Source organism: Musca vetustissima, unplaced genomic scaffold (assembly GCF_032173495.1).
Source record: "Musca vetustissima isolate MV318-11 ecotype Yass unplaced genomic scaffold, APGP_CSIRO_Mvet_v1 utg2745, whole genome shotgun sequence".
NCBI lineage: Eukaryota > Metazoa > Arthropoda > Insecta > Diptera > Muscidae > Musca > Musca vetustissima.
In genome coordinates, this window is record NW_026886292.1 from 23,542 (window position 1) to 45,611 (window position 22,070).

Consider the following 22,070-nt stretch of genomic DNA (forward strand, 5'->3'; position numbering starts at 1 on the left):
TTTATAACTCATCAAAATAATCTTTTCCGAACCTATGAAGTATATATATTTTCTTGACCAGAGTAAAATTCTATGCTGATTTATGAATGTCTGTCTGTTGTCATCACTCTAGCCTTTAAACGAATTTAAATAAATCGCCAAAATTAAGCAGAGAGCTGTCTTTTATCTTCGGTACCCCCCAATTTTCGGTATTTTGGGATTCTTGAGAGCGCTTTTCAAGCGAGTTCACTGAAATTCGGTACAATGCACTATAGGTAATTTGGACAGTTTTTGGGCAAAAAGTCAATTTTTCAATTTTGGAAAATAAATTCTTTTTTGATGTCATTAAAAAGAAAACATATCAAATTTTATGAATTTGTAAGATTTTTTGCGTAAAAGTGTCTTAAAAGCGGTGAAAATCGTTGCCAAACTCTAAACTTTGAAAATAAAATTAAAGAAATAAAAAAAATTAACAAAGCAAGGCGTATTTTAAAACGTTTAAAACCGCTAAATTGAAATCATAAACATACAAATTAAACATGGAGAGTTTTAACGGTGGTGTGCGCTATTTATTTAATATATAATATTTGTTATTACGTTTGTGTAGCGATTCAAAATTTACATAGTTGACTATAATAAAAGAAATGTTTCTATTTTTTACACATAAGTCATTTTAGATAGACTTTTACTAAAATGTTTAAATTTGTCTGATCTTTTGACAACTGAAAGATATGAATGAAAGCCTTCTAAATTGATTCCAATAGGTCTCAAATTGCGATTTTTTGCGTTTTTCAAGATATATCCGTTTTTTGTAGGAAACTTCAGGATAAAAAAATAATATTTTCAATATTTGGTTTGATGAAAGAAATAACAGCAAGGAGACATATTGTTGTTCTCAACGTCCCCGCAAGTAAAATTGCCAATAACAACAATATGGACGAAAATACGTCAAATTAAACAGAAAATGGCGGACTTGAGTTTCCCTTAGAATATAAACCATCAAACATTAACTTTTTCAGGATTGATTAAAAATAAAAAAGTGGCATGTAAAAAAATTTTGTTCAGTATATCCAGTGTTTACTATAATCGTGTTCGACTGTAGTAAGCATGGTTTTATCTCACTTTTACATATTAATGTCCTTAAGGAGTATTAATGGGTGCTGTATTAATAGTTATTAATACATTCTGCAAAAACATACGACATTGTAATAATTATTCCTTTACAAATTTAATCGCGGGGTCGAAATTTTATTAACTTACTACCCTAATCGTTTTCAACCGTTTGTTGTGTATAAAACAACTAATGAAAATGTCTGAGAAAGTATTAGCTTTGTTCGTTATATGTGTAGTTGCTTATAACCGTTGTTCGTTATATCCGGTTTTTACTGTAGAAATCTGCGTTTTCTCTTTCTTGTACATATACATCATTTAAAAAGTCAATAAATCGTTTAAAACCGCTGTTATTAATTTTTTCCTAAAAACAGGGCAAGTTACCTATAGTGCAATGGGTTCGTTTTGGGTACATCAATTTACACACATGTCCTCAGTAACATATGCTAAATTCCATTCCATTAGGGCAGAGAATTATGTAAATCGATTTAAATCAATCTATTCATTATGCTATAATACAGAGCGCTGTTAAAAATTTAATCTCAATTGGACAACAGTTCATTATTTGGTGCACAATTAACATGAAGCCAGACGAATAAAATATATAGAGGTAATATTTACTTCTGAAACAATTTTTTAAAAAACGCAATATTCTGGGCTCAATTTAATATGATAACTTAACATATGTTAGGCTTTACTAACTTTAGAACGTAGTGCAAAATTTGGTGACAATCGAACAAACATGAAGAGTTTCGTGCATCATTTACCTAAAATCGGACGAAAATGTATATGGGAGTTATATCTTAATCTAAACCAATTTTATCTAAACTTACCAGACGTTATTGTTGGAATAAGTTGAACATTATGTTGTATACATCGGCCTATAACTAAATCTGAACCGATTTCGATAAAACTTGAAACACGTTAGGCTATCTTAACTTCAGTAAGTTGTGCTAAATTTCGCGCCATTCGGCCTAAATTTGACTATTTGGTGCACAATTTCCTAAAAATCAGACAAATTATATATGGGAGCTGTATCTAAATTTGAACCGATTTCAATAAAACTTGGCACACGTTAGTCTATCCCAACTATATTGCGTTGTGCAAAATTTCGAGCCAATTGCTAAAATCGGGAAAAAATTTATATGGGGGCTATATTTAAATCTAAACAGATTATCACAAATTTCAATAAGGTTCGTTCTTGGGACAAATAAATGATCAGTGCCAAATTTCATCTCATTCGGATAATAAATGCGAGCTGGATTTTGTTTACAATTTAACATGAACAGACAGACGGACATGCAAACATCGACTCAGAAAGTGATTCTGTGCGTATTCTCAAAATGAAGCATGGGTTGAAAGTGGTTGAATGTTTTTTTTTTTTAGAAAATCTGTAGGATGTGGAATACTATTAACGTATATAATCCGTTTACAAATTATTGATATAATCGTTCGAATTTATACAAATCGGTCTTCGAACACAGTTTCTTATAGGGGTTCGACTTCAACTTTAGCAGAAGACTCATAGATATCCATAATACATAACTACGAACTTGCTTCAAAATCTTATTGATGGCCAAGAAAGAGAATAATGATATAGGTTTGTTGCTGTTGCTGTAAAATCAAATTTAGAGTTCAGGACAAACTTGAAACAAGCTCGTATGAAATATCTTCTGTGTAATTGGTACCCTCGAGGTGCAGTGTTTCTAACTCCTAAGACTGCCAGTCAGTCAGTCTTATTTTGGATTTGGCAGTTTCAAATATTGAGCGATCGTCATCACAAACTGCCACGTTAATTCATTGGCGAAATCCAATTCCCCACTTACAATTTCGTGATATTCAGTTCAAATCTGGAAACAAGACGCGACTCGGTGCTCCAAAGTTCCATTGCGATCCTGTATTTTTCCAAGTCTATTAAAATTCGCCAAGGCAGTGTGGGTATAAATTTGAATTGGTTGAGATTCTGATCTGATATGCTTAAAAATTCAAAACGATACACAAAGGAAAAAACAGAAAAACACACACAAATGATCAATAACTGCCTGTACCTATAATGGACGCACACACATAACTAAATCAATACATACAGTGAGTCACAGTCGAAAGTATCTACTTGTTTTTTCTTCGGGGACTGAGGAAATGTTTAAATCACGTTTGGACAATTCGCTAATGATCTGGGACTTGTGTTTGGGGTTATTATCTTGATAAAATTAAATGTTGTTCCCAATCACAATTCTTCATCACTACATTTCAAATTGTCTTTTAGAATGATTAAATAACAAATCTTATCTATAATTTCATCAATAAAACGAGATGTCCTACTCCGGCAGCGCCCATCACAGAGCCTCTTCCGTACTTTATGGTCGGAGTAGTGCGCTTAGGGTACACGGCTTTATTCGCTCGGTGTCGTGCTTTACTTGGTCCATTCGGCCCAAACAAATTAAATTTGCTTTCATAAGCACAAATAACAGATTTTTCAGTGCAACTCAACCCAAAAGACCATCGTTATGCAAAATTCTGCGAATTATTTCTGGGTTACCTTTCTCTTCCAGATTTCTCTGCGCTTGCAGCAAGTTTAGGTGCACTTACGAATATTTTTAGGGCATAAATAAGTAGTTTTAAACACATTCATAAATCATTTGTAAACCTCGGCAGGGAGTCGACGATACTATGCTGCCTACTGCACACCGTCTCTTAAATATTTTTTTTCCTTCATTTTCAATAAAGATAACATACATATTTAATTATACATTCAAATATTATAATTCGTTTTTAATTAACAATTCAATGCATAATTCATCTAGAAAACAATTCGATCTATTCACACGACCTTGTCTTTTTTAGGTTACGTACACACAATAAATCCATAATCGTCGTTTTTTATTACATCCTTAAATATTTGCGCCCTCAATACTAAATACCGATTATGAATCCAAAACGTTTGTCGTTTTATTTACGCAAAAATAAAATGAAATAAAAAATACGCTTTGGTATTGCATGCAAATAAATTGCAAATTTTCTATTTATTTTAGAATTATTCCAAATGAATGCTGCTCATTCGATGGAAACAATTATTGGTTATTTGTTCTGTAATGGCTTGCAGAGAATTGCAATGACGGTCTATCATTCTACCATTGATTTATCTATTCAAATTTCCCAACAATTTTACCTACAATATTTCGTTTGTGTAAACACTCAACTTTTGGCCCAGGATTAGTGAAAACGAAAGGCGGGATAATTCAATAAAGTAAAGGAGAAAAAAGCTCCGCAGCATATCCATTAGAGCTGAGAATGGAATATTGAAAAAACAATGAATAATTTTAGAGTTTTCTTGGTTTATCTATTCAGCTATCGATGGCTGACGGGGCAGGGAATATATAAAACTATTTCCATGTTGCATTTTTATTGCCTTCGTTAGAAGTAGCGGCAGTGATAGGGAGGGAGTTGATGAAACATTTTATCAAAATTTGCAAATTTTCAAAGCTTTTTTGTTGCGATGCTTTTATCTGTCGTACTTTTGATGATGCCATCGCCTTGACTTTTGTGAAATCTTTCGCCTTGTTGCTCGATCGCTGCCTTGTGTATAACACTTGCCTCTCTCTCAGTCTACCCATGAACCCCGTAAACTTATTCATAACTATGATTAACTGCATTTGGGATATAATAACCTCGGGTGCATTTTAATTTTTAATTAAACCAAACACCAGCCATCTAGCCAGAATCATCGTTGCTGCCACAATAAAACTTTTCGCTAAAATCAAATTCAAACAATCCGTTGTGGCGATAGTTTTGCCGCAACGACGAAGACGGCGATGATGTCGAGGTGGCATCGATAGCGGATTGCTTAAAGCTCGATGATGCAATAAATGAATGCGAAAACAAGCAAGCAACCAACCAAAAAAGGTTTAAAATAAAATCTGAAACGACCGCAAGGGATTAATGGCGTTTTTTTTTTTTGAATTATGCAAAAGTTTGTTTCATCCCAAAAACTAGGAGGTATCCATAGATAGTGATTGTGAGATAAATTGGAAAATGATTTTGCGCTATGTTAGTTATAGAATATTTAAATTGAACGAATAAATATTTTATTTTAGTTAGGTCGTCGGGAAAATATTTTAATATAGAATACAACAATCTTGCGACTGCCGGATTTAGGACAAAATACTTAAGATATTTTGACAAAAAAATATAAATTCCGAAAAGTTCTCTTAAACATTTGCAGAGTCTTAATTCGAAACTTAGCCGGATTACAAAATTCCACTGAATTCCTCTCAACAACAACCTCTTCTATAGAATACAAACCTATACTTTTTCAACAATATTAACAATTCAAACGCAGGGGACTTTAAGGTGTATAATACCCTTGAATATTTGGAGTTGTCAAATTACTTTTTTCTGAAATATTTATGCCATGTATTATTGATTTGCTCTCGGTATCTTACTTCCAAAAAGATTAAAAACTTCGTTTAAAATCATTCGGCAACTATTTCAGGAAATTGAATATAGATATATTTTCTAGGTCCATGAAAATACAGGGCCTCAGACTATGACTATGAACTACTGTCTTGAAACCTCCGACAGAAAGCAGTGTATGACATGTGATTTTGCAAATTATATACCTGGCCATAATCATGGTTATCCAATAAATAGAGATTCGCATAACCTTTCTATGTATTGGTTAAAGAACCGACTGAAAGTCTGTTCTATATTTTTGCGGTGTATTGTATCAATTCAATGGTTCATTGCTTTAAGCCTTAAAGCCGCGACCGTCACTTATTATTTTATTTGAATTTCTAGGCCCTAGATGGTGTTGTCCAACGTACGCAGGATTTTATTTTGGGGTGTGGGTGGAAACTTCTGGTTCAATATAAAAATTGTCATCGCAGAAAAACATTTTTAGGCGTACGTCCCTGGAGGCTATACCTAAAGCGGGACCAATATTAATTACATCGTGTAGGAATTACCGAATATTTGAATTTAGAACCGATATAGCTCAATTTCGGAACTAACATTAAAAAGGGGGCTATATGGGGACTACCCCTAAAAAGAGGCGATTATTATTAATATTTGGCAGGGAGATTTATTATCAAATACGACTACAAAATTCCAAATTACAGCAAATTCGATTGAAAAACGCGCTAAAGAGCCCTAAAATACCGAAAACTAGCTATAACCGTATATGGGGGCCACACGAAAAAATTGTCTTATATTTATAAATACTAAATTACAACCAATTCGGGCGAAAAATGCGATTAAAACCCCTAAAATACTGAAAATTGGAGATATCGTTATATGTGGCTACCAGCAAAAGTGGACCTATATTTGGTATCAAACAAGAACCCTGGGTACCAAATTTCAGCAAATTCTTTTGAAGAAATTGCTGAAGAACCCCAAAATGCCGAAATTTGGGGATACCTTTATATGGGGGCTACCCGAAAAATTGGCCTATATTTATAATTATTAGTGGAGAAATTTGGCACCTAATAAGAACCCAATGTACCAAATTTTAGCGAACATTTGGGGATACCCTCATATGGGAGCTATCCTTAAACGTGGACCGATATATCCCATCTTCGAAATTGACCTGCCTGCAGACATAGGAATACTAGAGTGATTACAGCAGACAGACGCACATGCTTAAATCGTCATCGAATTTTACCCTGATCAAGAATATATATATATATATATATATATATACTTCATAGGGTCTGAAATTATTATTTCGGTGAGTTACAAACGGAAATACAAAATTAGTATACCCTCCATACTATGGTGGAGGGTATAAAAATATATAATTGGGTTGACATTGGAGACTCCTGGTTGAAAAACGGCATAAAAAGTGCCCAATCAATCAGTGCTGCAAGCGTGCCACCATAGATATGCAAGACTAAATGCCTGCTTCAACAAGGACAACCCCCCTCTTCAATGACAATATAAATATGTAACTCCCTTGTTGTTTGTTTATATTACGTTTTTAATTATATATCTGCTTGCAGGGACTTTAACAATTTTTTTTAAAAATAATTATAAATACAAATTTGTTTTTGCGCGAACGTATTTATCGCATCACCTTAATGAGTAAGATTTGTTATGTTTATTGACAGTACATGAACCCTGTATTAAACTTTCATATTTTTTTATAAACAATAATATGCCCACTTACCTATAAAACTTTTTCGTTTATTAATTGTTGCTGTTATTTGAGCCGATACACCAAAATCCGCCAGTTTCACATCACCATACTCCGTCAGTAGGATATTGGCACCTTTAATATCTCGATGCATTTTACCCATGGAATGCAGGTACTCTAAACCTTTTAATGTTTCACGGCACATATAGGCGATTTGTTGTTCGGTTAGTGGACCGGTTACCTGATAAATGTCTTGCAGACTGCCACCACCACAATATTCCATGCAAATCCACAATTTGTCACGTCGTAAATATGAACCATAATAGGCAATTATGTTCGGATGGCGGCAATCCCGCATCATAATAATTTCCTGCTGAATGATTTGTATATCGTCTGTGGGTTCCAATTTGATGACTTTTATGGCGGCCAATTCATTGCTCTGTATACGTTTCGCCTGAAAGGGAGAAAGAGGAGTTAGAAAAGTTACTAAATTGTGTTTTATGGAGGATGTTGTTAAAATGTTATATTTAATATTATTATGAAGACAATCCCTCATATCTTGGGGCATTAAAGATGAATCTGAACTAATTTAATATCTTTTCGATTTTTCTCCTCTTTTTGGGTACATTAAAAACTTATCTCAAGGATTTTAATGTCATTTCGCTTTTATGATTCGGCAAAATGTTTTGTCCGCACATAAAATTATTTCAAGATATTGGTCAATGTTTCAGCCATTGGTTTGTCCAAATGCTAAATGATTCCAGTTACAGTCATGCTGCGCCTCAAGCAAATGACCCTCCTCTACCCTGACGCATAATAAAAAAACTGATAAAATTTTACAGCAATCACTGAGTTTTCCATTACCAACGAAATTCAATTAAAAAACTGCAAGATAATGAAATTCATTTTGGGAACGAGGAAGATTCACATAAAAATTCTCGGAAATAAAACTTGCAATTTATTTCGGGTCACCCCACCTCGAACTTATTTCACTCACACACACACAGTGAAAGTGAAAACATAAGAAGAAAATTCAAATTTATTTGGTGTGGGATTTTTTACATAAATTAAAGTTTTTTTGTGGTGAGGCGTCCTTGGGTTCCATTCTCCCCTCCTGCTGGCTGGCTTTTCAGGAATCGAGTCGTGAATAATAGTAACCAATGAGAAAAAAAACACGGCGCGCACTCACACATTGAAATACCATCACACTAGAAAAATATTTTTTAAAAAATTGCTATTGTCGTCGTCGTTTAGCCCGATTAAAATTTGTTGTTTTTTTGAAGAATGAATGTATACGAGTATGTATGAATATTGAGGATGGTCGGGGGATGTTTTGGTTGAAGAGTGAAAACTCATCTTCAAAATGATAGAGGGCGACAGCATTTGCGACAAAAAAATCCGTTATTTTATTTGCAATTCACTAACGACCACTTCCAAAAATGGTGCAGCTACAATACGACGCCTGAACTTCACCACTATTTGTGGGTGGATATTTTCATTTGTGGCTGAAGCTGTTGTTTTTATTGTGCGCCCAGCTAAATGTTTTTACTGTCAATATGACCCCTCTTTCATGCAAATGCATGAATACTGCAGCTATTACCAAAATAATAATGGAAGAACAAGTGACACCCATCCGCAGTTGAGGTGACGGCGGTGGTGATGATGGCGCTGTTTTGTGAGGTTATGGTAACTCAAGTGTCACTCATGTTCAAATGAAAATTGTTGTTATCATACACAGTGGTTAAATGTTAGGTGGGTTTGGTTAACAGTTAACACCGTAGTTAAAAACAACAATTTTCACACATGATAATTTCTAAAAAAAAGTTCAATCATAGGATAGGGAATATGTTGACTTTATTGCTGCTATATCCACATATAATAGTTTCAGACCTTTAAATTAAATTGAAAATTTAAATACTTGACAAAGTATCGACGTATGCTTAAATAGTATCGCGATTTTCAATATTATATCATTAGTAGAAGCCAGTAGTATACCTACATGATCACTTATTTAAGTATCTCTTGCCGTAATATCCTTTTGTATACAGAAAAAGCGTTTTAATAAATATTTCCATAATTTAAATTATGGTTAATTTTTCCATATTGTACATGTACCGCGCTTTGAATACAGGTAAAAATTCTTATAATCATGAAAAATCAACTATTATTTCCAAAAAATTTAAACATTTCATTAATATCACAACTATTTTCCTATCTCGCTCTACTTTACCACTATTTTCTATCATTTGTCCTCTCTTTGTCTTTTCTTTTCAATGACAAATATATTAAATAATAATATATTTAATATAATATAATAATAATATAATAATATAATAATAATATATTTTATTCGCAATCGTTTATTTAACATTGTTTCTTTATTTCCGATACTCTTAGCGACCTTTGCATTGGTGTTACAAAATTCGCATATGTATTTTCCAAATTATTTTGATATAAATAAAAATAAGCCCAACTAAATGTTTAATATTGTAAAGTAAGTAAGAAGAAGTGAGACAAGACAAAACGAAGGAGAAGAAAATAAAAAATCAAAGTAGAAAAATTAAAACAACAAAGAATACACACTAAGTATTAAAAGTTTTACGAATTGTATTCATAAAATGTAGAAATCACAACATTAGCAACATTTTCTGAACACTATTCATATAATATACGTATTTTTTTCGTTTACTAATTTAGGTATATATATCTGCCCCAAAAATAGAATAATCAAAAAAGGATGATGGCAAACTTGAAATCTTGAAACTAAATATGTTTACAATACTTAAATACTAACTTAAATCTAAGGTTGGTGCGGTGGGCGTTATTGTATACCAAATTGCTCCAGTCTGAAAAGCAAAATCTACTGTGGTAAAAAAAGAAGATCCTTACTCCGTACAGCTCATTCATTCTAGAGAAGGTTGCGGGCGGCAGGTGCTTACGAGCACACAGCTGATCCGCATCCTCCGCACAACGAAATAAGTCCTCAACTATGCTATTCTCAACAAATTGACACCTATCAAAGAATGTGAGACCACACCTGCTCATGAAAAAATCAATCCAATCAATTTGTGCCTTTTCCTGGAATCTCAATTATGTGAAATGCGTCTCCTGTTATACATCTTGGCTGGTCAACTATTGTCGTTTTTTCCTGACAACAGTTGATCCCAATGTGACAGTTTTGCGTAGTTCCGCCATATGCCACCGGGGGTTCCAATGTCGTATTTTAATGATATTTAAATAAATCTAAATTACACAGCAATAATTTAGTTTTATTTTAATTTATAACTTAAATAATTTTAATTCATTTCTTAAACAAAAACAGTTCCTAAATAAAAATGATATTTAAAATAATAATGTACACCAAAAACGGGCAGCATGAATTATGGGCGTTACAAGCCGACGTGTGAGAGTTCATGGTGCATCATGACTCGTCTTCTCTTGTACGTTTCTCGAATTTTGAGGAAGTCTTCAGAAAAACAAATTGGCCGTCCTGCTCAAACGTCCACATGATAAATTTTTCCGAAAAAAATAAATTGGGCAACTCTATGAAGACCCACTCATTCGTTTGATGTTGATTAGTAGTCCGGTAAACTAACAACTACTCTCTCATAATTTTCTATACTATTATTACTATATTATATTCCAGCTAAGTAGATAATTGTTTTGCTTTAGCTTGTCCTAGATAATAAGGCTGCCTTCTATCGTAGAGTTGAAACAACGCTTCCTTGAATTTTATGCAGAGGTTGGAGTCCATGCTTGTTTAGTGTTATCATTTTTCTCTAGGTGGCGCTATCTCTTACCTATCCTAAATTATTTGAACCTTTTGTGTAGGTGATGCAAGAAGGTCTAATAAAAATATTACGATGTTTAAAGTGTAGACCAAGTAGTCCAAAACGGATTTGATCCAAATGATCTTGAAGTCGGATATGTCGATATGTTATAAAATAGGTTTTTGTAATCCAAAGAGTTTGTAAGGGCAAGAAGTATCGATCCTCGACACACCTATAAGTATACCGAAATCTTATCTCAACTAGCTGAGTCGATCTAGCCATGTGTGTCCGCCAGTCGATTATAATTTGTAAACAAAAGCACTGGCCGCACTTATGAACACTTGGCATGTAGGTCCGGCTCTATCCAAAGGAACCTATAGTTATAGTGATCGGGTAATATTTAAGGGATGAAATGGACCGAAAACTTTATTTAGAGACAATCATATGAAAATCACAAAATCTATGTCTATTGTAATGGATCTGACAAAAGATTATTCATGACTGTATTAATCAGCATTAAATGGGTCAGAAAGAGCTAGACTTTAGAATTAAAATGGCATTCTATGGCCTTTATTTTTAATCTAGAAAAATTATCAGATATGAACGCATCCGATATAATTATTTATCCTTTATAACTAAAATAATCTATTTCTTAACTTTATATCCCGCCATCTGGTTTTTTAAACATTTCTATAAATTTCCAGATATACACTTTAACCACCACCTCTACATACTGTCATCCGCAACTGCCGTTTAACGCAGTGTTTACTTTCTGAGTGATTCTCTAACAGAGTTTTAAATGTCGCTCCCTCTTACCAAAATATTGTTGGTTGAATTGTTGGACAAAATGGATGTGTTATTGTTATACGACAACAATATCATGTGGATGCGTTTGTATGTATTCGCAGCATGTACATGCACATTCGAATGAAATATAAGTGAATGAATTTGTTCATATTGAAAGTGGGGAGAGGTGGGGGTGAATTGTTTATTTACAGGTCAATGGTTTTAAGCAATTTACCCAAAATATCATCTATCTCGTATGCTATAAAGTTAGTAGGCCGCCCTTGTGTTTGTTTTTATTGGTACTGCTGCTACTACCACTAGTGCTAGGAGTACGCTACTATGGTATAAAACCAATATCAAAAGATCCATTACTATTCATTTCGATTCATTGTTATTATCTTATTGGAATTTGAAATTTTGAATGTGCCTGCATGGCTGTGTATGGGTTAGTGAATGATTTGCATATTGCATCAGAGTTTCCGGTTATTTGTTTTAGTGTGTGCCAAGTGAATTTGTATGTGTGTGTATGTGCGAGTGAGACAATTGGTCTATTGGATATTTACAATTTTATTTTCACAAAATAGGGCAATAATTGCATTCAATCGTTTAGAAAGTTGATGTTATATAATAAATCATTTAATGAGAAAACTATAAATATTGCTATGCCAAGAGGAGAAAAACAAAGCAATTTGTTGTTAGTCGGTAAAATAACGATGTTATTAATTTTTTATATTTTTTTACTGTTACATATCTTGGCAGCATTGGGCTTCCAGAAGGAATGGTCTGATGTGATCTGTCCTAGGTGTTGATACCGTCATCTATTGTTACATAGAAATAACTTTTACTTGAATTTTAAGCGGTGATTGAGGTCTTTACTTGTTTGGTGTTGCCATTTTCCTCTAGGTTGTGTCATATCCTGCCATTCCTGTGTGTTGTTGCCGAGGTTGTTTATTAGAATGATTAGGGACTTCGGATGCATTTCAACTGAGAGAAGATGAAAACCTCTTTTCATAATCATTCGAAAACCACTTAGAAAGATTTTGTCCTCACCGCTGGGACCCTGGACCCATCGGTTTAAAGTCCAGAACAGTAACGACTGAACTTCCATAATTTATTATTATAAATGTTACTATATTCCACCTAAATAGATGATCCATCTACTGTAGGCTGTACTGGAGACTGCCATCTATCGCTGACTAGAAATAACGATTGCTTGAATTTTATGCTGTATATGGGGTCCTTGCCAATTTCCTCTGAAAGACATTGTCTCCTGCCATTTTAATATTGTGTTGTCCTTCTGTGTTGGTGTCGCGATTTGTTACAGTATTTTTCGGTTAATTGGCCCTACGGTTAATTGGTTTCCCCGCTTAATTAAACCACATGATGGGACAAAAAAATATTGCATAGGAAAACACATGTAAATTTCCTCGGATAATTAAACCCTGTTAATTGATTTTCCCGTTTGATTGGTTCAAAATTCATGTCATCAAAAATAAATTTCCTCTCATTTTCACCAGTTAATTGCATTATTATTAAAATTAATCTGGCATTTTTATACACTGCGTATCATAACTATAGACGCACCCTTAATTCAATTGGTATGTTAGTTGACAAATAAAATGGACCCATTAAGTTATTGTTCACAATAAAACGATCAAAAACACATATTATTCAACAAAAATAATTAATTTATTCTTTATGGTTTCGCCGAATTCTGCCCTTTCAAAATTGCTGGTGTTGGTGTTATTTGACATTTCCATGTTGTCGGATGAATTCAATGGAGTACGTTCAAGTCTTATAAGACAAATTATTGCCATTTTGGGAAAGCAGCAACAATCAAGGACTCCTTTTTTAGCAGGACAACGCACCAGTTCATAAAGGTGGCCATACTCAAGTATGGTTAAAATCGAAAAATATTAAAATTTCCGACCAGAATCCGATCGAGAACATGTGTGGAATCTTGACTCGTCGTGTCTATGCAGAAAACAGCCAATACGAAACATTATTTTATTTCCAAGAAGTGATTATCGATGAATGGCGGTCAATCGATGAAGACTTGCGAATAATTTTGATCAACAGTGTGATGGCTAAAATTTTTGAACTTATTCAAAATAAGGGAGGCCCTACCCATTAATTATAAAAGTTTTTTATTTTTTTTAAGTTTTAAAAAATAATTTTTTCTAATTTTGTAAAAGTGCGTTTAGTTATGCAACACCAGCAATTTTGAAAGTGCAGAATTCGGCGAAACCATAAAGAATAAATTAATTATTTTTGTTGAATAATATGTGTTTTTGATCGTTTTATTGTGAACAATAACTTAATGGGTCCATTTTATTTGTCAACTGACATACCAATTGAATTAAGAGTGCGTCTATAGTTATGATACGCAGTGTAGACATATGGTTCCATTTTAGAATATGCATTTAATCACTTTCTGAGTCGATTTATGGATGCCTGTCCGTCTGCTGATGTTAATTTGTAAACAAAGTATAGGTCGCATTTATATTCCGATTTAGATGAAATTTGATGCACAAAATTTATTTGGCTCCGATTTTATTTAAGTGGTGCCCCAAAGCCCCAATATATTTTTAGATTTGCACGAAATTTGGCATTTGATTTAGAACTAGATATAGCTCCCAATAAATATTTTCTTCACATTTTAGGTAAATGGTGCACCAAACTTCCAATTTGAAATTTAGCATAGGTTATAGAATGACATATGTATGGATTGATGCTAGTCGGTTCACATAAATATAGATAGATAAAGATCACATATTTAAGTTCGTTCAATTTTATGGCAATGTTCCTTCGAAGATGGACGTCTATTAGGATACATATGTCCGACTTTATTACTTTCCTTACTGGATTTACATACATATATAATATAATATATAATTTATGAAAAACACTATGGTACATCTCTACTAATTGAAAACATATTGCTAAGGAAAAGCGGCGAGAAATCGTAAGCGTTTAATGTGTACTTCACAATAACATTAGAAATTAATTTCGGCCCATTATGCGTGATTTCTGTAATTGAACAAACAGTTCAATTAAGCGAGTATCGGATAATTGGTTCCTCGGTTACTTGAACAAAGAATTGTGCAAATTTTGATGTGCAATTAACCGAAAAATACTGTATTGAATATCAAGGGGCTTCTGAAGAGTTTCATCTAGAGGGAGATGAAAACATATTTTTATAAATATTCGTTGTGATTCCGTTGTGTTTCCAACCCCGACCTATCGTTTTATATTCCGTTACACTAACCACTGCACTCCAATAATTTATTATTATAAAAGTTCATTTATTCCAGTTAAGTAGATGATTGATCTGCTGTAACCTGTCCCATGTGATGTCATCTATCCTTGTTTAGAAACAATGATTGCTTGAATTTTGTGCAGTATTGCTTAGTGTTGCCAATTTCCTCTGGGAGACGTTATCTCCAGCCTTTTTTATATTGTGTTATCCTCATATGTTGATACCGAGGTTGTTTATTAGAATGTCAAGGGTCCTTTGATGCATTTCATCTGGAGGAAGATGAGAAACTATTTTATCAATATTCCGCTGGGATTCGAGCCTTGGACCCATCAGTTGTAACAATGGTCCCTTCGGTTTGTAACTACTATCCACTGCACCTCCATTATTTATTTATATTATATTCCAGCTAATTAGAAATCGGTTTGGTGCATCCTGTCCTAGTTCAAGGCCTTCTATGGTTGTGCTGCAACGCTTCCTTGAATTTTATTCTTTGGTTTGTTGTGCTTCCTTGAATTTTATTCCTTGGTTTGTGCCCATGCTTATTCAGTGTTGCAATTTACTATTGGTCTCGCTAGCACCTATCATTCCTATGTTGTGTTGCCTTCATGTGTTGATGCCGCGGTTGGTTACTGGAATGTGCGAGGACTTGGGATGCATTTCTAGGAGATGAAAACCTCTTTTCCATAAATATTGGAAAAATACTTTAAACACATCGGTTTGCTGTAGCATGTTTTATTTCATTGTGCTGCTTCTATCGTGTGCTTTCCTGAATTTTATGCATTGGTTGGTGTCTGTGCTGTGTATACTTTTCCCTGGGTGGAGCTATCTCCCATCATTCCCATATTGTGTTATCCTCATATGTTTATGTTAATTCTTTTGTTGTTAGAATGTTAGAGGGTTTTGACTGCATTTCATTTGCACCTATACCGTGTTCGTAAGCCTCATTTTACAGATATTCGAAAGAATCTTCCTGCACCGCTGGGATTCGAATCCGGGACCCATAAGTCTATCACTACTGGTATACTAAAGTCGTAAGTGAGATTGCCTATCCGTAAGCTAAATATTCTTTGGCATTTTTAACCCACATACCTGATTGTCAATTACTGAAAATCACAGTGAAAGTAACTAATCTGAAGATCCTTGCTCAACATCTTCTCTTTCTATTCCTCCTTATTTCCCTTGCATTTTCGTCTGCAAAGTAATTTAATTCTGTTCAACATCTTGATAACCTCCTGTGTTTCCTTGAAACTCTTTATTTTTCTGCTTGCACTTTCCATTATCATATAGAATAACAATGACTTACAGCGAGTTCCCCTTTTTGTATTGAGATGCGAATTATCTATGGGGGATGTGTTTTGTTTACATGTGGAGGAGAACAACAACAACGGCACTAACGCAATCATAGAATGGCAGGAAAGTATTGACATTGCTATGCGATGTATAGCTAAAAGTGGATTCTTGAATTATCCTTGGTTTTAGCTTATCGCTGAATTTGTGTTGCATCTTTTCGGCGAGGGAGAAAACTAGATGGCAGTATGCGTTCCACACACTTGTATGCAGGTAGTATAGTATAAACAACGACAAGGATTTCAGTGGAACGTTTGTAAATAATATTAACAAGAGTAGACAAAGTTTTTTATCATTTTTGTCTTTTACTGTTTGTAAATGCATCCTCGTGGAAATCATCTTGTTGCGGAAAACATGTGCAAGGTAAAATCATTAACATATCATCCTCAAATTGGGGTGTACAAAAGTCAACAACATGTGTCGAAATAAAATATTTATATGTTGGGTTGTAAGAGTCTTTAATTTGTTTTTCTTCTTGCGAAGAGGACATGAAGTGACACTATTCCAAGCAAGATTGTTTGACTGTGTTTTTCCCTCACGGGAATAACAAATTGAAGTATTCACATTTTTGTGAATGATTTCTTAAGGATTGGTGGTGTACAGTATGTCAATACCAAATTTCAAAGAACGAAATTGTAGTAAGGGATGTGAACAATTCAATACTAAGGAATAAGGGTTCTTTCAAAATGGGACAAAATACCTAACAGCCATTATACGATAATTGTAAGAAAAATGTTTTCTTATTCAGAAAAAAGGTTTTGTTATTCGTACAAGTACCCTTTAAAGAAATATGTTTTAAAAAGTTAAATGAATAAAATGTTCATTGTTAAATGCAATTGCGATATTTGCACATAAACCGTGTTCGTTGATGTCCGTCTGCTTTTTTTGTAATGACGGCATTTCGAATATTTGTAACTAGTATCTCGATTTTTGAGGTTTAGTATGTTTTTATGAATTTGGCACATAATAATTGAAATCGGAATCGTATGATGATTAAGAAGAAGGATGTGGTTGCAAATCGTGTTGTGATCGAGAGTATAAAGATTTAAGAATGAATGAATGAATGGGGACATTCATCGTACATCTTACTACGAACAGTAAACCGAAGTTTTTGTGCGGAACCGTAAGTCGAAACCTCGGTATTGGAACAATAAACTGGTGACACTGTTTGGAACAGTAATCACAAATCTTTTTATAACAACAGCAAACAGAAATGTCTGTGTGGAACCGAAATCCACTCCTCGAATTTTATGCAGTGGTTGGGGTCCTTGCTAATTTAATGTGTAACGTTATGACGTGACGTTATTTTCTCCCATTCCTATATTTCTGTATCCACATTTTAAAATTATGAGGTTGGTAATGATAATATCAAGGGACTTCGAACACATTTCATCTGGAGATGGATGAAAATCCCATTCTGCAAAAATTCGAACGCCATTTTGAGATTTGTTTCCTACTCAGGACGAATCGGTTTGTAGTCCGGCACTCCTATTATCTATTATATAATAAAATGTATTATATTCCAAATTGGTTTGCAATAGCCTGATAGATGGCAGCCCCCTACCATCTATCGTAGACTAGAAAAAAGGACTGCTTAATTCAGTGGTTGGGGTCATTGCTTAGTTAAGGGAACACCCCCAATCTCGATTTTAAATTTTCAAGATTTTCAATGGGCTGGTAAATCTATGCCAATGCATATTAAGGCATACCTGGTTGTTGTTATTTTGTTGTTGTTTTTGGTGATTAAAGAAAAAATCGTTATTTTTGATGGCGGGCATGATAACTCCTCACTGGAACATCGGAATCCGAAAATTCCAACGGTGTTACTGACTCTCGTATGAACTAGGATTATTGACTTCGCTCAAAAATTAACAAAATGGTGGGCCATTGAAAAAATATTTTTTGAAAATCGCCTATTTTTTACCACAAACCAAGTTAAAAAATAAGGAAAATCTTCACCGATTGGCATTATCCTAGTTCATACGAGAGCTATACACTCCCAGTGTCAAAATTTGGAACCGATTGGATTACTAGTTTTTGAGTTATCGTGCCCGCCATTCGTGAAAAAGAAAAAAATGTGTTTGAGAATCACTCTTGCCTTCACTTGATCCTGACACTATAAATCGGCTATATTTTCAAGGGTTCTTGAGATTTTCTCTTCAAATTTTGTAGGGGCATTCTTGAATTATTGTAGTTTCGAAAAACTAAATTAAATTTGTTGACACCGAGAATGGGGCCCCCTTAATGCAACAAATTTTCCTCTAGGCTGTGCTAGTTCTTGTCGTTCCTAAATTGTGCTATCCTCATGTGTTGTTGCCGAGGCTCCTTATTATAATGTCAGGGACTTCGGTTACATTTCATCTGGAGGAGCATGTAAGCCTCTATTTACAAATATAAAAAAACGCATAATTAATTCTTCCACGGAGATTCGAACCCTTGACCCATCGGTTTTTAGTCCGGTACACTAAATACTAGACTCCCATTATTAATTATATTAAATTTTTTATATCTCAGCTAAGTAGATAATTGGTTTTCTGTAGCCTGTCCTAGTTGATGGGGTTTCCGTCTATCGTTGAGTCGAAACAATACTTCCTTGAATTGTATGCAGTGGTTGGTGTCCATGCTTATTTAGTGTTATCATTTTTCTCTGGATGGCGTTATCTCCTCCCATTCTTCTATTGTGGTATCCTCATATAAAACCTTAAAGCCAACATAAATACATGCAATTTTAAACTCTACTATTAAAAATACATATATATTTTTTTTTTTTTTTTGATATATTAAAATTTTCTGCAAAATCTCAATTTAGTTGGAGTAATAGTGACACCTTGTTTACAATTTCTGAATATGTAACAACTATATGCCAAAATCATAACTGTGAACATAATATATGGGACATAACAAAATTCCTTTAACATTCAATAAAAAAATTTTGAAAAATTTTTTTTGCGAGTACATTTATGATTTTTGGTACATAGGTTAAGGAAAATATGCTGATTCAAAATCTGTTCGTGTTCACAAATTCGGATGCAGCGCACAAAAGTTATAGTGGTTTTAAATCTTGTATTTCAAATACAAATTAAATTCAATCCTATTTGTTGTAATTTGCGAATTTCTTGACAAATGGTTGAACTGCTTTTGCTTTCTTTGCATTCTGGTCAAATCACATTGAAATGCAGTTACAGTATATGAAAATGATCAACATTAAAAAGCATACAGTTCGCGTATTAGTTGAAATCAGTTGATGCGCATGCGGTTTTCGTATAAACCGAATCAATATCTTCCAATAATTATGCATTTTTGAGGTTTCATTAAGCGGCCAAAGTGTGCCGCTCGATGCACTTCACTATGCAAAAACCCTAAAAATGGCGCAACGTGCATACGATGTTTATGCGCATCCGATTTCAGTAATCTCCTATGAAAATACACAAAAGGACACCAATTTTAAAAGGATCGGTTAAGAACCGCGGATGTGCCTCGCTCAATCGATTTTGGATAAAATACGCATATTATTATTTTCACACAGATTCGCGAATATGATAATACAAGAATGAATGTATGTGAAATCAATTCGAAGAAAAGCGCGATTATATACGCGGATTTGTCAAAATAAGTTTTTGCAGTTTTTGCCACATTCAAGGTACCTATATCCGCCGTTTTATTGGGCGCAATTGGCTCATTAGATTCGGCACGTAAAAAACTGAAATCACGTGGGGTTCCACGGAATTTGAATGGGTTTTCTTAATTTTAGACTCAAAAAATATGTTTTTTATAAAAATGTACGCATCAAATTTTTTCATGAGATATACACTAACGAAGCAAAATCACGAGTTCTACAATCCTATAATTAGTTTTGTCCATTATCTGGATGCGCGTCCTAAAACACCGAAAATACGATTTCAAAATGTCAGCATCCATTTTGGGTGGATGCAATGATTATATCGAAAAATCATACATTAGAACCATATTGTCCATGGGGTATTCTGCAACTTAGTCACTGATCACATGTGAGTGCGTTGTGTAGTTTAGCCACAAATCAGGAAGGAACACCAAAAAACTCGTTGGCTTCAACACATTTTCACCCGTATTTTTTTACATTACCACCATCACAGCTTCCACGCAACTTATTATTTATTACCAATATTTTAAGATTTTATAGAAATGAATTTAAATTATATGCAATATGTTCATATTTCGCGAGTTATAACCTTGCAAACCTCAGTTTCAAGGAATTTAAAAGATTTTTGTAATTTCCCACATATGTCTTCAAAATATGAAAACTTATTTTTTATTTATTTGAAACATTTCCCGTTTACATATTAAAATTAAAAAAAAAAACATACACTTCATACGATATTTCCACTTTTTCACTGGCAGTCATCCAGTAAAACGTTCGTTCACTTTCATTCGTGTGTATTATAGACGACAAAGTTGTACATTTTGCTCTAGCTTTCATATTCACATCATTTAATGTTAGAAGAATTTATATTTCGTTGATATTCAGCAGCCCCGGAGCGATTATATTTTCTATAGTTTCCACTCTAACACCCCTAAAAGTATGCAATACTATTTGGCTGGCTGACTGGCTTTTATGGCGCCTTTAGGCTATACACAGTTTTATGTTTGTGTGTTCGAACTGAAATGACACTTTAGTTGTTGGTGATGTTGTTGTAGTTGTTGTTTTTATTCCCTCCTTTTCGTTTCGTTTTATGAAGAATATTTTATGTTTGCTACGTGATAGGTGCAAAATTTGACTATTGAACACGTAGAATGGTTATGATTTTCTATGAAATTTATTATGATGTGTGCTTAAAATGAAACGTTATCGAGTGAAATATATGTTAGGCTGTGTTCGGAATACCTATACTATCAGAATAGGAAATATGTACAATATATTTTCAGAAGAACTTGGGCTAGGATAGAGTTAATAGCTATATATGTGTAGGAAGCACAAAATGTTTTTTTACTTGTGGTTTATATTAGAAATTCTAACACGAGCCACAAAATATTTGTTTCCTTGGTTCCTTTATTTCCTAGAAAATTATACTTTGGAGAGAAGCCATCGAATTTTGTTCGATCGTTTTGTTGAGTTAATAACGTTCATCGATTTCTACATATTGGTCATTTCAAACAGGTATATTGCTAAAAAAACAACGATTGGTCCCAAGCATTAGAAATCCTCAAACATTCAAATAACCAACCTAGGCAACAACTCACGAGGACAACATAAAATATAAATGACGTCAGCCACCACCTCTTCTATGAGAAGACCACCAGCTCTTCTATGAGAAGACCACCAGCTCTTCTATGAGAAGACCACCAGCTCTTCTATGAGAAGACCACCAGCTCTTCTATGAGAAGACCACCAGCTCTTCTATGAGAAGACCACCAGCTCTTCTATGAGAAGACCGCCAGCTCTTCTATGAGAAGACCACCAGCTCTTTTATGAGAAGACCACCAGCTCTTTTATGAGAAGACCACCAGCTCTTTTATGAGAAGCTCTTCTATGAGAAGACCACCAGCTCTTTTATGAGAAGACCACCAGCTCTTTTATGAGAAGATCACCAGCTCTTCTATGAGAAGACCACCAGCTCTTCTATGAGAAGACCACCAGCTCTTCTATGAGAAGACCATCAGCTCTTCTTTGAGAAGACCACCAGCTCTTCTATGAGAAGACCACCAGCTCTTC

General features: G+C 34.1%; 1 protein-coding gene across 1 annotated transcript in view; it reads right to left on the bottom strand.

Annotated features, from left to right (window-relative positions):
* Positions 1-7,252: 7,252 nt before the first annotated feature.
* The window catches only part of LOC133333815 (mitogen-activated protein kinase kinase kinase kinase 3-like), a gene marked incomplete at its 3' end in the record, with an annotated part of 204,007 nt that continues 189,189 nt past the window's right edge, over positions 7,253-22,070 (bottom strand). The window contains exon 2 of the mRNA XM_061542106.1: positions 7,253-7,673. Coding sequence (XP_061398090.1) covers positions 7,253-7,673 — 421 coding nt within the window. The remainder of the gene's footprint in view (positions 7,674-22,070) is intronic.